General features: G+C 35.5%; 1 protein-coding gene across 4 annotated transcripts in view; it reads right to left on the bottom strand.

Annotated features, from left to right (window-relative positions):
- Positions 1–20,003, bottom strand: part of Agmo (alkylglycerol monooxygenase) — a 329,966-nt gene that overhangs the window by 222,584 nt on the left and 87,379 nt on the right. For all 4 annotated transcript variants that reach the window (XM_031357451.1, XM_031357454.1, XM_031357452.1 and 1 more), the window contains exon 4: positions 5,173–5,276. In XM_031357451.1, the coding sequence (XP_031213311.1) occupies positions 5,173–5,276 (104 nt within the window). The remainder of the gene's footprint in view (positions 1–5,172; positions 5,277–20,003) is intronic.

Genomic DNA, 20,003 nt, shown 5'->3' with positions numbered 1-20,003 from the left:
ATATTTGTTTACCTATATTATAATGTACACTAAAATACTTCAGCAACTATATTTTTTTTTTGTTCATTAATTTAGTGTCAAAAAAGCCCTTTCCTCCTCCAAGTTGTCTTTAATTGTGGTCTTTATCATAGCAACAAAACAAAACAAAACTAGAATTGCCCATGACTATGTTGTGTTTAAAGGTTTGGGGGATGAAGTCTTTAAGGGTAAAAATTTATTTTCCTTATGCTTTACTGAACGTGCAGCTACCAACATGGTATCACTACTGATGATACATTTGACACGAGATCATGGTTACCTATTTCCATCATTCTAAAACTGTTCTTTTTCCATAATCTGCTAGTACCTGAATGAGATGAGCAGCAGATTAAATTCTGTTTAAGGGTCCAGTATTTTGAATTCTTGAATGGGCATGCTTACAGTGGCCAATGTAATGACATAAAGGCTCTTCCTCAAAAACAGTACTGAAAGAAACCTGATGGAGCCCACTTATAGATACTGTCTACCAGGGGACAGCAAGAGTATGCCATATTTAAAGCAGAGGGCAAGATTTTTTGCTAGTTAATAATTCAGTTAGACTTGTGACAATGGACTGATCATTTTTTTATATACTAAACTAGCTATCTGTACAAATATGTACTACTTTCAAAGTCCTTTATTTCATACTTTAGATTATAGTTCTATACAAATCTATATATGCAACATATGTAGTACATAACATATATTTTAAGGTAAAATTGTCCAAACATTTTTATCTTTCAGAACTCATGCTGGTTTGTGCCTCTCTCTCTGTCTCTCTCTGTCTCTCTGTCTCTGTCTCTGTCTCTGTCTCTGTCTCTCTCTCTCTCTCTCTCTCTCTCTCTTTCTCTCTCTCCCTCCCTCCCTCCCTCTTTCTCAACTAAGTCTTTTTATTTTTCTTTCAATTTATTCATTTACTTGTTTTGGAACAGAGTCTTGTTATATATCCCTGGCTGACCTAGTATTTACTCTACAGGCCTAGTTGGGCTTGAAATCACAGTAATAATTCTGCCTCATTCTCCCAAGTTTTGTGCCAGCAGGTATATGTGCTATGCCTGGATTCCCTTTATTTTTTGAGAGCATATACAGTTATACATTAAATGCAAAACTGTAGCTCCTCCATGTATCATCTATTATAGACTTAGAAAAAGATGACCATACCTGGTGGCTCAGACATTTAGTCGTATAATTCAGGAGGCAGAGGCAGACTGATCCCTGTGATTTCAGGACTGACCTGGTCTATACAAGTTCCAGGTCAACCTGAGGTACAAAGAGAGACATTGATTCAAAGCAACAACATAAGGAAATGATCATTCTGATATAGTTATAGATTATAAGATATTCATGCTATTGTTCTAAAACATTTAGTATGTGTACTAGAAATGCATTAACAAGTATAATGCCAGATTAAAGAGGGGTTATAAAATCATTGATTGGAATATATTGTAAATAAAATGACACTCAGTTTAATAGTATTCTATAAATTGCAGTTCTTTTATGTAGGTAATGTGAGGCTCAAAATTGACTTTAAAATACAAATAGCGTGCTTATAAATTTTAGGAAATGGAATTATTATCTCTAATTGCTTCACATGACATGTCTGCCACTTCAATTTTCATGACAATATGAAAGAAATACTCTCTGAGCTTAAATTTGTTCTTCATTTCACACACCAATTTTCTTTTCAAAGACATGACCCATTTATTATTTGTCCTAAAATACAGGATTGCCTTGGTAACTTTCAAATTATAAGCCTTATATAACTACTAATGAGGAATCTCATAGATCATTCAAGGAAAAGAAAGTGATTTGAAATCAGGCTTTGATTTCAATATATTAAATGTATTTCAGAATATTCAATTTATTGAAGAAGGGACCCAGAAGTGCTGGTCACGAACACAGGCTGACTTAATTCCCTTACCTTTCTTTCTCCAGTATATCTCTTCCTACATCAACTCTCTCCAAACAAATAGCAATTTATGAGCTATTTCTGTGACTTATTTCCAAATTCACCACCCTTTTTTCTGTCTGTAGCACAGTAGTATAAAGATATTTGTCTTTTGAGAACAGGTCAGTAGGAACCTTATTTTGCTTGGATTTGCACTCATTTTTAACTTTATACATATGCATTTTTTGATTTACATTATTTTATTTGGAAATGATTAAAACAGTACAGGGGAAATAAACTTCAGAGACAATGGATGCACAGTGTCATCAATTTATTATATAATAGGCAGGCATGGTTATTATTTAGATGATGAAATAATTCAGAAGTTCATTGGGTTGGGCAGCTTCTTGGGACACCATTTCAACAAGGATTTCAGTCCACTTACTTTTCAAAATTGTCACCATCTCTGAGTGAGAAATAATCCTTATCACTTAGAGCTACTTTGGTGCCTCCAACTTCTGAGGGAAAGACTCTGTGTACAACTTTCACAGTAAGTGGTGAACTATTCCATCATTTCATTTCATGTTTGACCATACAACTATTACTGTCGCATGCAATGTTTTTCCTTGAGATTTTTTTTCTAGAGACATGCTTCTACCTTCAAGTTACAGTTTCAGTTCCATGCCTTTTCGCCAATATTCTGTCAAAGAGCTGAAGAAACAGTCTAAAGCTTGTCCTTCACGAAGAGCCCTGGGGCAGCTGGACATTTACAACCCAGCTGTCACTGTATGTAATGATTTAATGGCAGGGGTGGGTGACAAAAAGGGAGTAAAAAATTGAGATTAGAGCAAACTGGGGTCAAATATCTGGATTAGCATTTTAATCTAGAATTATTTAATGAGATATGGCAAAAGGAGTTATTTTCTGAAAGTCATTTAATATATTCCTTAAAAAGTAGTTTATACTCCTTGGTTGGTGGTTGAGACTCTGGGAACTCTGAGGGTACTAGTTAGTTCATATTGTTGTTCGTCTTAAGGGGCTGCAAACCCCTCAGCTCCATTGGTCCTTTCTCTAACTCCTTCACTGAGGACCCTGTGCTCAGTTCAATAGATGGCTGTGAGCCTCTACATCTGTATTAGTCAGGTACTGTCAGAGCCTCTCAGGAGGTAACTAACTATATTTAGGTTGGCTTGTCTTTCCTTCAGTCTCTGCTCCATTGTTAATCTCTGCCACTCCTTCCATGGGTACTTGGTTCCCCCTTTTAAGAAGGAATGAAATGTCCATCTTTGGTCTTCCTTCTTGAGTTCTTTGTGGTTTGTGGGTTGTTCTTCCTGTATTCCAAACTTCTGGGATAATAACCACTTATCAGAGAGTGCATATGTGGGACTGATTGCTCTGGCAGCATGTGTATAGTGGCCTCAGTGTGGGTAAATGCCAGGGTCTATAAGCAGGAGAGCGTGGGGTAGCAGGCATGGGGAGTGGGGAGGCAGCTGGGGTTTGTTTTTGTTGTTTTCATTTGTTTCTTTGTTTTTTTAGAGGGGAAACTGGGAAGGGAGAAATTTACATGTAAATAAAGAAAATATCTAATAAAAATAATAATAATAAAAAAGAAAAGAAAAAGTAGTTTATATATAAAATATATTTCTTCAAACTGGGGTATATGATTCTCTGACAGATGTTTTCTTGTGAGGTACTTCATTCATTAATTGCACTGATGCCCTTGGTCAACTTCAAATATGCCTGCACTCCTTGTTTATACTAGTATGTGCTTCTATAGCTTCCTTATTCATCATGGCCATTTCCCTTAGTTTAAAAAGGTAAATTTTAACAAAGAAGCAGAAATAAGTAATGTAAAAGTTTGAAAGTTGATGATTTTTTTCTAACAAAACCACAAACAACAAGAGCTTAGGACAGCATTTTAGAGTGGATATTCCCTAGAACTTTGGTGGTAAAACTGCTCTAGAAGCCTCCAGAACTCTGAGACTATATACTTTGTTGTTGTTGTTTTAAGCTGCTCAGTTTGTAGCTTTTAATAGAATAGAGACACCCAGCTACTTTAACCTGTGGGTCTTTGGTATGTTAGTGTTAGGGAACATTTCTCTTATATCTGTTCTATTAATTACATCATCACAGGCTTACAGGTCTGCTTTGCCCATTCTGCCTTTTGGGTTAGCACCCAAATAAGCATAGTTTCTTTTAAATATGTTAAAATGTATCCAGTTAAAGATTTGAATTTTATCACACTTATTAACTTATTAATTCTTACCTCATTGAGCTTCAGTTTCCTAATAACACTTGACATAACAAATTATGAGCTTATTAACAAAGATCAAATGTGATAATAACTGAAGAATGATTCTTAATGGTGATGAAGAGTTATACTATAAATACAAAAATCAAGTGTCCAGGCTCAGACAGGATGAATTCGCCTATACCTTCATTTACTATCTCAGCACTCAATCCTATCCTCTTAAAATTAGAGCTACTATAGTTTCTATATACTGTGTTTACTGTAAACACATCTCTTACCTACAGAGAGTACTTAAATGATATGAGGTCACTACAAAGAAATGCACAAACAAAACTAATGTCTGAACATAAGCTCATGTAGCTCACAATTTTAGATATTGCAAATGCAGACAGCAATGGTAAGGGTATCCTTCTGTCTGTGGAACCTCATGGTAAATTTCAATAGCATGCAGGTCTGTGGTATTTAGCTTTCACCTCTTTAAATACAGAGCCAGAGAAAATAACTGAGGTCCAAAATCCCTCCATGGACACATCTCCAACTGATATAACGACTTTCCACTAGGCTAGACTTCAAAAGGTGCCAGTCTCCTAATACTACCGGGAGTCTTGGGGACCATGCCTATAACTTATGAATTTTTTCCCAGATTTTTGAAAAAAATGCAAGTTTTTCTAATTAAAATATTATGTGTATAAAATATTTCTGTCTGAATATAGTGAACTGAAACCTATTGTATATATGTCTGCCTCCTGGTTGAGATTAGGTAAAAAAGACAATAAATAAATAATAATGGAGAGGTACGGTCTCAGATTGCTGTCTAGAGTGTTTTCATGAGTGTTTCATACCAAACAAAGATTTACTTCTGGAAAGAGTGTCTGTTTCCTATGTGCCTGGTTTTATAAACGGGAAGGAGTCACTTAGCACACATCTTCTAGTAGTTTACCAGGAGAATACAGAAAGACTCGAAATTTAAAAAACAAATGATACTTTCACATTTATTCCATTTCCCACAACTTACCCAGGAACTATACTGCTGCAGGACAGACTGTCTCAGTGCTGTGGATAAGTTATAGGCTTCAGAACTGTGGTGTGCTTGGTGTGCTGCCCAGATAATATTAATCTCTGCAAAACACATGATTTACAACAAGCGATGAGAATGAGAACAGAGCAACTTCCATTCAGTCATGTGCTTTGCTCTGCTGAGAGCAGATGATTGTTCTGTTAGCTAGCCTTTTCAGAGGCATTCCAGGCTAGCTAACAGAACAATCATTAAAAGAAGGCTCCTTGAAGCACTTTTGGAACTAGACCATACACAAATTATGAATACATATACATTGAAACTTAAACCAGTAAATACTCACACTGTATGTGACACAATTACAGAAATGAAATGACTTCCAAAATTTACGCTTTGCCAACATTTACAATATGACAGATCCTAAAAACTAACTTGTGGTGTTGTAACAACATAGTCAATGGACAGTGATGAGTTTTCAGTATGTGATAACACATTTCTAATTAAAGAAAAATTCTCCAGTGGGAAAACTTGGTGTATAATGAAATATTGCACCATATCATTTCTTGATATGAAAAGCTGTTGGAATAAGCAAACCACGACAATATTTGATGTTGATCTTTAAAAATAGACTTCTACATACACACTGGTCATTACACATGATTCTTCTCATAGCTTACCAAGATTTACACCATTTCACATGCCTTTCATGTGTCCTTAAAATAAAAATGCAAATTGAGACTCTTTATTACACCAAGCAGTACCAGGATTACCTAACAAGGCCCACTCACTTCAAGCAGGAAAAGTGTTTTCATTAACCATTGTCTGATAAATGCTTAGTTCATGGTTGGTTATTGTTTTATTCATTTAATAACTCTAATAAATACATTGTAGATAAGAAATTCAAGAATTATTCTTGCATGAATGAGCAGTGATTCATCATAAGGTCTTTTAAAACTACCCAAAGTATCTGAAACTGTTTAGGGTCCAAATTTCTGGCTTACTTATTACATATAAGAGATTTGTCAACACAGTTTATCTGTATCTTCAGATGTTGGGTGGGCTTTGTTTAAGAGGTAATAACTTTGATGAATTTTCTAAGTTTTGTAAACTGCTTACCTCCTTGGAAATCTCAATATTGAGTGTTTTAGAACCTGGTGCTTATAAACCCTGTTTTTAAATATCCATGTTTCTTGACTTACCAATATTTGAACTTAAATATTGATCCTAATGTATCCAAAATGTGCGTTCACAGATGGGTAAGGTAGTGTAAAGCTGTTTCCGTATAACCTCCACAGAAGTAATTGTGGAACAAAGAATCCATGAAGGCAGAGGTTAAAGATCTGTGTCTGTAGTTGTTTTGAAAGCATTTACTTCCTATCACAAACTGTGTAACAGGAGTCTGAGATCAATGAAGCACAGCTGCATAAACAGCAGGAAGTAACAGGATCCCACGGGCTCACCTATGTCCCTTTCCAGCAATGGATAAGAGTCAGGAAGATTTTTTTTTTTTGCATAAGTCTATATTCAGCTTATTGGAAGTAAATTATTTTCAAGGATGGTTACAAAAATGGTTCCAACTCTTCTTATGTGAATGGAATAATTAATTTTTTTTGCATACCTTTCTCAGTACTTGAAGTGGTAAATTCTTTGTCCTAATAATTGAAAGTAAATATTAAGGAGGAAAATATTATTTAGAAAGGTTTTTATAGAAAGATTTAATAAAATTATATATTCTGTTCAGCAGTAATATTTTTTCTTTTTCTATAAGTAAATTATAGACTTTATGTTCATATAACGTTTTATTAGTGCTTTGCCATGGCATAATTAGAAATAATTATGCTTATTTACAGTGCCAAAACATACATTTTTATGAATATTTTTGTTTAATATGTCGCCAAAAATTCCACCCATGTAGCCAAATTCTAATGTAATATGTATGTTATATTATTGAGTTGTTAACTTTAAACAGTTTTAATAAATGTGCAAGTTTCAGGGCCTGGCTGGTTCAGAGGTGAGGAGTACTTGCTGCTCTTTTAGAGGACCCATGTTTCTTTCTCTCTACATTGCGAGGTTCACAACTCCTGGTATCTCTAATTCCTAGAGATCCAATGTCTGAATTGAGTACATGCTTTCATATGGTGCAACGTACAAATCCACACATCCACACAGACACACACGTACACACACACATACATGCACACGAGCATACCCACATACACACACACATCTTTATAAGATGTACATATTTCAGTAAAACCTCCATTACTAATATTCAACACTTGACATTCAAAAGCAGTTATGTAATTACTATTGCTATAGAGAAATTTTATCATTCTACATTTTGTTCATGTACCCCTGTGATTGAGATAGGCACAATCTAGAGTGGTTCATGAAATATATTATAAAGTTAAGATCTTTGATATTGTAATGAAATGGGTCTTTGGAACCCTGAGAGAGAGAAGCCTTTGAGCTTGCATGACATCATTCTCTCCTGCCAAATGGGGACTAGGCTCTGGTGATTCCAGTCAATTCAGGACCACGCTTCAGTGATCCTCTTCCTTTTAAGTTAGCAAGGTTAAGTGACTTCCTTCCAGGAAACAGGGCTCTGTCAAAGGTGATGGGTGCAATATCACTTTGGTAATTTAAAAGAATATCTGTGTTTCTAGTACTCTCTCATGTTCTCCCATTCTTAGATGCCATGATGGGAAATATCCGTTGCTGATCTACTTCTGAAGGGGAACAGGGAGAGGTTCTTAACTAACGAGACTTCAGGGGCTAAGGTTGTTAGTATAAACACTGGAAATCCAGTCAACAGTCAAGCAAATGAATGTGGATAGAACATGTGCAGTTGAGACTGTAGATGCAATATAACCTGTCCTCAGCTGAACAGCTTAACAACAGAGAAATGTGGGGCTGAGGCTGGTGGGTTCACAGAAGTGACAGGTTGATTTCCGCGTTCCTGAAATCGGCTCACAATAAACTGTATTTTTTAAGCTTCTACCTTGTTGTACAACAACATATGAACAAGGTAGTCCGTGACTCACTGTCACTCACAGTCCATGTCACCTAACAGTTTACTTTCTGTCCTTTCAGCTTCTCTGCTTTGAGGATGTCAAATAAATGGAACCATACAGTACTCAGATTATGAAGTTAGGCTCTGTTTTATTCAACGTAAAGAAATAATAGACTGTTTACTTTCCTTGTTTATAGTTATTTGGTCTTTTATTGATGAGTAGTATTCTTAGATGAAACTGTTCACTGTTTTATTTTGTTTACATTTATTTTCCATTTGAAGTACATATCACTTATTTTCAGTGTGTGATACAAATAAAGTTTCTGTTGATATTTTTCTCTTCAAAAGTTTTATTTTGCATATAATTATCAAACATAGTAATGAACTCATTATGGCATATTGATGCACATATAAAATGTGTTTGATTATGCTTAGCTGAATTATTTGCTGTGTATTCCTTTTAGGACTTCTACTGATGCCGTTTCTCTTTCCAAATGGTCCCCATTCTGCTTTCAGCTTAGCTGATTTTCATGTCAGAGTATGTGTACAAGTGAATTTGCTAGTGTGCATACATTTGCCTGGGTGTGTGGATGTGTCATGCATGTATGTGGCAAGTTAGTGAAACAGCATCCTTGAAGGTATGTGTCCTACTTACTGTTCTATCACTACAAAGAGACACCATGGCCGTGGCAACTTATAAAAGAAAGCATATAATTTGGGGCTTCTTTACAATTTCAGGGGTGAGTCCACGGCCACCATAGTGAGTAGCATCAAGTAGCAGGCAGTCAGGTATGCAAAATGTTTTATTTAGCAGAGAACTTACATCTTCTCTACAGTGTGGAGGCTGAAGGGGAAAGACACTGGTGCTGGTGTTGAGCCCACAACTGATGACACAACTCCTCTAAAAGAGCAAACCTTCTAATCCTTCTCAAAACAGTTTTATCAACTAGTGACCAAGATTTCAAGTATATAAACCTATAGAGGCCATTCTTATTCAAGCCACTATAGCAAAGTAACCATATTTCAGAAACATGTAGTTTATGGTACAAGTGATGGTTATGGTGATGAAGGTCCAACCCATGCATGGTATTTGGCAAATTCCTGGCCCAGAGTCCTGGGCTGAAGAAGTGGAGAGTGTGAACTGTCACTACAATGTATGAATCTATCTGTGGCTCTGTGTTACAACTGAGCACTGCTGTGCACATATTATTCTATAGCTCTATATTCTAACTGAGCACTGCTATGCATTTTTAATCCAGGCTCTGTGTTCTTGATGTGACTGTAATGTGAATTGCTTTCTCAAGCTTCTCCCATAATGACTTCCCTGAAAGGAATTAAGTTGATAGGTAGGAATTATAACCCAAATAAACATTTTCTCCTTTGGATTATTTTGTTTAGCACTTTCATCCCAGCAATAGAAAATAAAACAAAAACAAGCAGAATAGAAAAAAATATCTTTAAAGAGAAGAAATGTTTCCAAAGTAGGGATTTAGTGGATGATTCACCCAATGCTTTGATTCTGAGAGAGTTTCCTATACGTGTGTTCTCTCCGTGTAGGACTTATGTGTGCCAGTATTTATGTGTGTATGTATGTTTGGGTTGTTATGAATACATGTATATGTATTTGCAGGTGGACTGCAGAGGTTGAAGCCAGGTATCCTTTTCAGCATAGAAAAACAATGCTGTCTCCATAGCAGCTGTGACTACATTAGGCTTCAAAAAGGAAGATGCATAAAATGATGCAAGAAGTAATTTGTATTTTCTTCAGAAATAAAACATTAACTGATAATAAGTTGTTATTAAATATATTTTAAACATTTCCACAGAAGGAAAAATAATGTAGCATTTATTGTCATTGGATAAAATGCCAAATATCTAAATTATACTACTAATAATGTTATTAATAATTATAGTATTCATTTGCGTTTTAAAAGAAAAATTGTGGTTTCACATTTCACAATTTTAAGCCAGAGTAATGAGTCAAACCTGTAACCCAGGCACTTGAGAAATGGGAACAATAGTCCATTTCAGTTCATAACAAGCCTGTTGGGGCTTCACAAAATCAGGTCTCAATAAACAAACAAATGAAACAAAAACAAAACAAAAAATGAAATTTTATAATGAAAGTCCTTGAGAAAGCTAAAAACTAAAACTATGTTTAGTGTAGTATTTGATTTCATGCAAATCAAGTTAGCTTTAATTTATAAAATTCGTACAATGAATGAAAACTGCATAACATATAAGCTTAAAGTAAAAAATAGAAAAAAAATCTCATGAGGACCTCTATGACCATAATGAATGTATATATGTATATATATATATATATATATATATATATATATATATATATATATATATATATACACATATATGTTAGTATGCATGGCTGGAATAGAAAAGGATAGTTTATAACCTAATAAAATTTTCCATAGAACTTAGAAGATACTATATATTGTACCATATCAAATATTCAAACAAGATTCTTTATGTAAAAATCAAGTCACTTCTATCACACTATCATTTAATTTGTTGTCTTGTTAAAAAAGCAAAAATAGCCGGGTAGTGGTGGCACACTCCTTTAATCCCAGCACTTGGGAGGCAGAGGTAGGCAGATTTCTGAGTTTGAGGCCAGCCTGGTCTACAAAGTGAGTTCCAGGACAGCCAGGACTACACAGAGAAACCCTGTCTCGAAAAACCAAAAAAAATAAAAAAGCAAAAATAACATCTATGTAAAAATATTTAAAATATATTTTCTTATAACTTATCAGTAAATGTTTGAATTCCAAAAAAAATTACAAATTATTTTTTACAATATAATTTTTATAAAGTGTTGATGACTTTACAAAAACTTTTGATGTAGCCAGGGATCCTTTAGAAAAGACATTTTTTTTCTGTCCTGTGCTGAGGCAGTGACCAAGCCCTGCCTATTTTCCTTCATTTTCTATCTCCAAAATGTCTGAGAAATGAGATTTCATGAATCCCTATTCATACAAATCTGGGGTCTTTGGCTATTTACTACAATGGTTTAAATACTGTGGCATGGATACAGCATTTTGTCTTGATTCCAAATGAGATTGATAAGTTATAGCTAGCTTTGATAAAGGACAGATGCATATGCAGGATAGCTTCCCTTAGTACATACAAAATATTAAAGCAGATTACACATTTTACCTCCGCTATTTCCCAGAAACTTGTCTGTAAATGAGAAAGTGGAGATACATTTTGATCTAACATCAAAGTGATTAATAAGCCTATTTTAATCAAGTAACAATTTTTTTTAGTGACAGCAAAGACAGTGTTCCTTCATCCCATTATTGAACATACTTGAATATACAGAATAGTTATTTATGTCACACAAGAGAGGATAATGTAAGGAAGTATTGTATCCATTCCCCCAAGACTGGAGGGAATGTAAAGTACTCAGTATTCAGTGGTTACTCCCAGGCCCTTAAGTTCACAGAGACAGTGGATAGAGAATTATTAAATACCTGAAAGTCATCCCAGTGTCTAGTTCTACCACTGTACATAAAATAAGGCACAGTATCAAAAATCTTTATTGTACTATCACAGGGGTTTTACTGTTTATTGATCTAATTGTAACATCATAATCAATAAATTTTGCTAACACAACATCAATATAACCTGATAACCAAAATATGATGACTTTATTAAATATTCATAACTCCTTAGTCAGCATTTCCTTTATGTGGACTGGATGAAGGCACTTTAGACGATGCATGGTAAACTGAAGCTTGTGTCTAAAAAGCACTTCCAGCTGGCTAAGCTCAACACAGCACATTTCCTTTTAACTGGCTTTCTAAAGTGACTGTGTTAGAAAGGTGGTGATAGGAAATCCAGAGTTTTGTTCTGGCTTTTATTTCCTTATGCCTTGCTAGCTTCAATCATGTACTACTCCATTCTATAAACATTGTCACTGGGTGAGGGGCTAAACTGTAGACATCATGGAGGAAACCAGCGAGGTCCACATTTTATTAGGAGCACCTAGAAGCCTGCCCATTCCTTTTTTTTTTTTTTTTTTTGGTTTTTCAAGACACGGTTTCTCTGTGTAGCCCTGGCTGTCCTGGAACTCATTCTGTTGACTAGGCTGGCCTCGAACTCAGAAATCTGCCTGCCTCTGCCTCCCAAGTGCTAGGATTAAAGGCATGTGCTACCATTGCCCTGCAAGCCTGACAATTCTTGTACTCTCCCAGCATCTCAGTCTGCTTACCACAATGATTCTGTTATAATTCCTTAGGATTTTGATTATCACCCTCTTTTAAAGACCCAAGTCTTGTTTTTCCACATGGAGATGGGTTTGTTTTTGTTTCCATTTTAGTATTTATATGAAATTTTTTTCTTAATTATCTCAGAATATAAAAATGGGGTGGTAGAGAAAGAATATACAGTAATAATTTCTAAGCAGATATTGCTTCAAAACTGTGGGATACACTTGACAATGAGCAAGGAGAGACTGAACAGTGTCACAGTCTGTGTCATGGATGCTGACTATAACCAAGGTGTTAAGGAATAATATCTTCATGACTCACAGGACATCTTAGGAATAGCAAGGAAAGTACACTGGCCCTGGGAAGAGGTGTTATTGAATAAAACAAAATGATCAAACAAAACAAGCCTTCGAGGCCATGCTTAGAAGTGAAACTCTGTTTTAGCTTAAGTGTGATTTTAACGCCAAAAGTCCATGTGAAACTTCATGCTTAGTGCATTGATACAAAAGTGGCTGAAACCTTAAAGTGGTCTTTGGATAGTTAGGGAGTGTCCTCTTAGGGCCTGCAGGAGTTCCTATGAGATGCTAGAGTATCTTTCCTGAGAATATTGTTCTGCCTCTGAGCTATACTTCATCCTGTAACCATGATTGTGCAATATATTTCACTCAAGTTTTAGAAACTTAAAAGGTAGATCAATAAAGATACATTTGTGGAAAGATGAGTAAAATGGAGTATTCTCTTTCTCCAAATGGCTTATGAGTCAACTCCAGAGTATATTTTGCAAGTACATACTCACACAGTGTGGGTAGTGTGCATCCTGTATATTTATTAGGTTAGACACACTGCAGAGTTATAAAACCACAGAGCTCCACATTTCCATATTGAAGCTAGGGTTATTCTAATGGCTGTGCCTTTAGACTTAGTAGAACAAATAACATATTGCTCAAAAGATGCCTGTATTTTCATTGTTATTCAAGCCAGAATATTCTTTACAGCTGGTTCTAAGCCTCTAGATACTTGGTAGGCTTTTCAATCAGATTAATCGAGCCACTTAGTCACCAAATATCATTGTAAATTTTCACCCTATTATCTACTTTATTTTCAGATTATGATAAGAATTAACTATAAAATGGGGTATAAATAAGACACGCCAACCAATTGTCTCTATTTTTCTCCTACTTTGCCATTCCTTCTTTGCATCTCTGCTCACAGTTATTCTGTGGTTTCGTAGACAGAGAGCAGATTTCTGTCCATTCAATACACAGCTGTAGGTCTTGACCATATGCTTCAGAGAGGGAATACTGATATTAATTTCTGAAGATGTAGGAAAAATAAGTTTTGCCTGCTCAGCAGATGATGTGTTTCTGAAACTGAAACACCACTGAATGATATGAACACTGGAATGTCAGGAAATGTAACAGGCTAGAAAAGAGACAATATTGGCTAAAGAGATCAGTTTACTTCTCACAAATTTGGTAAACCAACACTCCATGTAGGAAAAAATTTTCTACAAATGTTGACAATATTTGAAATAAATGTTACCAATATTGCATTTCAAATAATAGTGAAATGAATGGTTTTGTACCAATTCAAGGCATCTTATTCACTCTATAAGCAAAGTTCATGCTTTTAGGTCTAGATCAAAGCATTCACATAACTGTCCTAGGGTAAGCTACAGCACAGTTCAGGGTTTTTCTTAATTACAATAGTAAGATCTAAAGGGGTCAGTGTGTTTTGCAAAGAAAGAAGGCATTTCTTCCATAGTAATGGCATGTACAATAACTTGAACAAGCTAAATTAGGGAGCAGAAATTGTAGAAGTATTGTGATCCTGTGGCAGAGTTAGCTGGGATTGGCAACTACTCCCACACACTCCTGTGCAGTATGCCCTCCTGTGGTGAGATACAATGAACTCTGCTACATTAATCTTGGAACAAAAATTTATATAATTTGTATCTTCAAGGACCAGAAGTGAAAAGTCACTTAACTACAAAATTTAAAAGGAGGTGTTACAGGAGGAAGTGACCAGGAGACCAACACAATAGAAGCCAGTCAGGAAAAGGCAACCAAATAGAGCAGTACCAGAATATTTGGTAAAACTGAATTCTCTGCACAATGAGCATCCTGATTGAATGGGGAAACAAAAAAAAAAGTTAGCAGGCTTTCTTTGCCACCAAAAAGGAAATTTGTCTTTGTGTTATAAAATTTATTTTTAGCACTTTATAACAAAGAAGCCTAGCTTTTACATTAGAAAGTTTCCATGTTCCTGAACTTGCAAAGAGTAAGTCTGTGTCCAGTAAAAGAATCAGACTGAATAAGACCTGAAAGCCTAAACCAAGTACTCAACATCCTCTGTAGTAGTCCTTAAGTATAAATGCAAGGAGCAGACTTACAGGAAAGTTATCAATGAGTGTTAGGTGTTGATATAATTGGAGAAAGAGTGCTTAAGTAATGGCTGTGTGTCTTTGGTCATTGAAAGATCTATTTGTGCCAGTAAAAGATTATTGTAATAAGAATAACTCATACTCCATGCCACATAACTCTATGATGATACATTACCTCCTGACACCACCTAACTGTCTGCCATGATCTATTACTACCTGACATTCAGACTCAGCTGTTGTTAGTTCATTGTTTGGTCTCCAATAGTCTTCTTGTTTCTCATTTTTGATGTTACTTTAATACCTTTTGAGCATGCCTTCTTTCCAACTATAGTCAAAATCCCTTCATCTGTGCCTCCCCATCCACTGTCCCATTGACATTTTTTGTTCCCACACTTATTTTCCTGGAAAGAATGCTCAAAGTCTGTGTAATCAAAAGCACTCACAAGGACATCTGTATGTGGGTCTCATACTCCAAAACCTTGCAAAAAAGGTACATCCGCTTCTTACAGGCCAAACCTGAGAGCTATTCTAAGCAAGATAAAAGTGTGTTTAACATTTTTAACTGTAAAATTGAAATAACATAATAAGAGTCATATTTTGTGGCACATAAATGTTATAGAAGCAAACGTACCTTCTTCTCCCTCATATATGCTCCATTCTCTGCCTTTTGAACAACACAGTGCCTGCCACAGTCTCCTATCTTTGTATCATCTGTCAACACATTTTTCATCTCTATGATTATCTTAAGGAAACTCCTTTTATGTTCCCTAATGAAAATGAGTTGCATAATCCTTATGTTCTCAGGCAAAAGAGCCTCTAAATTCACTAATACTCCTGTAATTTGAATACACCTCTCTTTTATAAGTATTTGAATATGAAGAACCTTAATTTGTCCAATTTTATATACCCAATACATTTACTGTTGTCCTTCTACAGTAGACAATACTATATGTTCTTGGTTAGGAAATTGGTTCATCTGGACCATCAGTAACTAAGTCACACTAGTTATTGGATTTATTATTACATGTACTTTCACTGGTAAAAATCAAGTCTTTCTTTGATCTTTCATGTTCTTTGTGCTAATCCCTTATCCTGCAGGTTATTTTTATACAAGCATGGTTTCTTATAATGCAGCATTCCCCTGACCTCCCTGCCCCATTTTTACCAATTATTTTTGTCTTAAACACCTGAGAAGGGCAGATGTATTACTCTCTTACCTGCCACTCTCTCTAAAGATCATTGCTGATGTCATTTGAATAACTTCAAAGGTCTTCTCAGTTTCCTCTAGTCAAAACTAAAGCCTGTATTTTAGATAAGATCTTATTTGAACTTTTCAAAACCCTGGGGTCTGATTCTGCTTTGCATGGCTTTTCTTCTGGCCTCGGCAGTATCACGTGGTCATTCTCTTTTGCTCCAATTGTATGCACTTCCAAATTTATCCTGTTCTAACCAACCATCAGTGTTCCACATCTTACATCTAATAAAAAAATTTGAACTCAATTTGAATGCAGAAAATTAGCATGTAAAAACTTAGATAATGAGAAATTACTCGGAATCTTTTGCATAATTCCATTTTTCAAAAAAAAATGAGTACTCCCTATAATGAACCCAACGAAGTGAGAAAATTTATAAAGAAAATATTTAAATCTCTGTAGAAAGAAATGAAAGAGATGTTTGGAGATGGAAACTCTCGTTCATGCATTGCTATGATTTACATTCAGAAAATGGGTATACTGCTAAAACACTCTATAATCCCCTTCAAAGTTCCAATGCCATTATTCACAGAAGTTGGAAAAAAATCCTTAAAATTCATTTGGAAATGCAAAAGAGCATGGACAGCTAAAGCAAGCCAAAGAACAAGAAAGATCTCCTACCATCATAGCTGATTCCAAGTCACTCAGTGAAAAGAACAATGATAAGACAGCATTTTATGGCACAAAACAGAGATATACAACAATGATGTAGAATAGTGTTTGTGGGGAAACCTGCTGAATAAGGTCAAAGTCTACCAGGACTGAATATCTCCGCTGAGCTAGGAACAAAATGGAAGTCTACATTTAGTAGCAGGGTATTGTCTTCCCTTACCTTGCCTGTTCTCAAATTCTAAAACTGTTTAAGAGAAGAAAAAATAGACTTCAAGTTACATTATCAGTGAAGACAGGCCTGCCAGCTGACTCAGCTATCACACCTTTGTATTTACACAGAGGCCTCAAGTCAATGCATCTCCCATATACCAACATAGCATTTTTATGGCTAATACTATTTACAGTCACTAAACTATGAAACCACTGTAAACAACAAAACAATGGATTAAGAAATGGGGCATGTGTACAATGGAGTATTTATTTTCCATAAAGAAGAGCAAAGTCATGTCAATTGCAGGAAAATGGTTACAAGTAGGGTAATCATAATAGAGTTTAGCCAGTCTCTAAAAGACAAATATTCCTTTTCTCATTTATAGTGAATAGATATATAAAATAGGTTAAAGATGTAAAACCATGTCTTTATTATTTGAAAGTAGAAGAAAAATTCAAGGAAGGGAAGTGAGAGAAAGTGAGTACATACGTATGGAAGGGAATTTTCTCAACATACGATCCATAGTTGTATGTAAATGTTATTATGTCCCATGATAAAAAAAAATAGGCTATGGCCACAGAAAATATCTGTTTGCTAAAATAACCAAATTAAGAATTTAAAAAAAATGGTTAGAAAACACAGGTATATTCATGTACTTCTTATGTTGTGATCTGTATCTGTTTTAAAAATCTGAAGACTTCCACATGGCCTCCAACCATCCCTTTCCTCTACTTCCATGATTCTTCCACCAGTAAGATGTTTGGGTCCACTGAGAACCAGACTTAGTCTTACCCTGCACACACATACATACATGTGCATGCACATATACACATACACACACACACGCACACACACACTCACTCACTCACCCACACACACTCACTCACTCACCCACACACAAACACACATGATCATGTATCTGCAAATACACATGTGCAGAAGGCACTTATGGGACATGTACATTTCCCAAGGAGTACCATTTTGTATTTAAAAGTTTTAAATCAAGAATGATAAACAGTTTTGATACTAATTATTAAAAACATTAGTATCAAAAACCTTAACTTTAAAAGTGTTAATGCAGGCATTATGAACAATCTTGTTTTTAATATCACATTCTGCAGACTGCTCTTGCTGAGGAATCTAGTTCAGTTCCTAGCACCCATGCAGGGCAGCTCACAACTTCCAATAATAGCAGCACCAAGGAATCTGAGGCCTGCTTCTGGCCTCCTCACCCATACACATAATTATAAATAATAAAATATTTTGAAACTGATAGCCTATTAAATCAAGAGCCAGTAAATATCAGCCATAAACAGTTATGATAAATTGTTAAAGGCTATGCCTCACAAAGATTATTCTATTGCCAGTTTTTCCATGAACCATAATTTCCTTGTTAGCAGAGCTTCATAGCACATGGTGAATTTGAGATTCTATACATCTGTTAGTGTAATAGTAATACTCTGATACTGTGTCACAATGACTTACACTGTAATACATGTATTCATTATAAAAAGACATTGCTTGTGTGAGTGTATGTGTGTGTGTGTGTTCACAGCCAAATGGACTCTAATTAATTTCAGTGTACTGTCCTGATTTGAGAAGCTTCTTAGGAAAATGGTTTAGTGACAATCATTCTTTCTTCCAGTTGCTTGGATAATGCCCAGTTTGTTCTTTTAACGGTGTTCTTATTTTCAGGTGTTCTGGGCTGTCTCAACTTAAGATTGATGTCTGGTGTCACTACTAGGAAGTACAGACGGTTCAGACTCACTGCCCTTCACATCCTAGCCCTCCTGCTCAGCAGGATATCACACACTTTGGCTGCCAATATTCAGAAGGGAAATTCTTTAATGGCAATAAGCTTGCCAATGAAACCTTCCCCAAATGCCCAGAACTCTTAGTGGTTGGATGTTAGGGCACCAGATGGCAAGACTAATGGGAATTCATTTGTCTGTGAGCTGAAGAGTGCTAGCCAATGCTAAAGAGATTCAGAATTCAAAATTTCCTATATCATTAGACTTCTCACCAGAATATCATCCCCATGGTAGCCTGTGAGGATCTGGATCTATTTAACTACAGTCTGACCCTCTTCTTCCAGATGTAAGATCTTAGTGATCAATTGCATTAATAACAGCAATTGTCAGTGTGCATTTTCGTAGTGATTTCCACAGAGTAACATGTTCCAGCTATAAGTTCACCCCTGTGGAGAGTCGAGCCATAAGAGTGAACACTTTACACTGTAAAGAAAATGAAAATAAAATTATATAAAATGACATGAAGCAGGTGTTTAGGAACCGTTGAGCTCCATATTAGCAGAAAGTGCTATTGCAGAATTTAACCATTTAGAGGCTTTGTGATCATGGAAAAACCATGTACTATCTTCATTGTTTCTGTTCCTTTATCTTGTCTTTCTTTTCTTTTCTTTTTGTAAGAAGAGAAGATCATATGTAGTTCAGGCTGGTCTCTCATGTAGGCAATCTTAGCCTTGATGTTTGTATGATCTTTCTGCCTCTGTCTTCCAAATTATGAGGTGAGTACATACTTGACTAGTTGGTTACCACACTTTCTATGAGTTTTAAGGAACCACCATTTATAAAAAAATACTGTGATCACATTCACAACATTGAACAGAGACAGAATATGAAGTTTCTTTTTATAATTCTCTTTAATTCAGAGTTAGACAAAATTATCTTTTGATTGCTTCAGGCTGCAAATGTAAAGGAAAGCTAAGCCAAATAAATGAATGAAACGTGTGAGAATTTAGCCTGTCACCTTACCCTCACTAGTCCTATGTTTAAAAAGTGTGATCCAATATTCTGACAGATCAAACATAGGATCAAGTGAATGTGTATATGACACAGACTTATTTCTACACCACCACCAACTCTCTCATGTACAGGTGTTGTGTGTAGAGTATTTTTAAAGAGAATCCTTTGGAGCATAATTAGCAACTGAGGTTACTGCTTTTTTAAAAATAAGCCCCAGAGACATTCTTCAGCTCTTCTTGATGTATTTCAACATTCCACTGTGCTCCCAGCTTCACTTAGCTGATATTGAATCACTGGCACTGTGATTTAAACTTCCAAGGAAAATGTTCTGAACTATAAAAACATTCTGTCGTTACAAGGCATTGGTA

This window comes from Mastomys coucha, unplaced genomic scaffold (assembly GCF_008632895.1).
Source record: "Mastomys coucha isolate ucsf_1 unplaced genomic scaffold, UCSF_Mcou_1 pScaffold6, whole genome shotgun sequence".
NCBI lineage: Eukaryota > Metazoa > Chordata > Mammalia > Rodentia > Muridae > Mastomys > Mastomys coucha.
The sequence above is the reverse complement of the archived record's forward strand: the minus strand, read 5'-3'. Positions and strand labels throughout refer to the sequence as shown.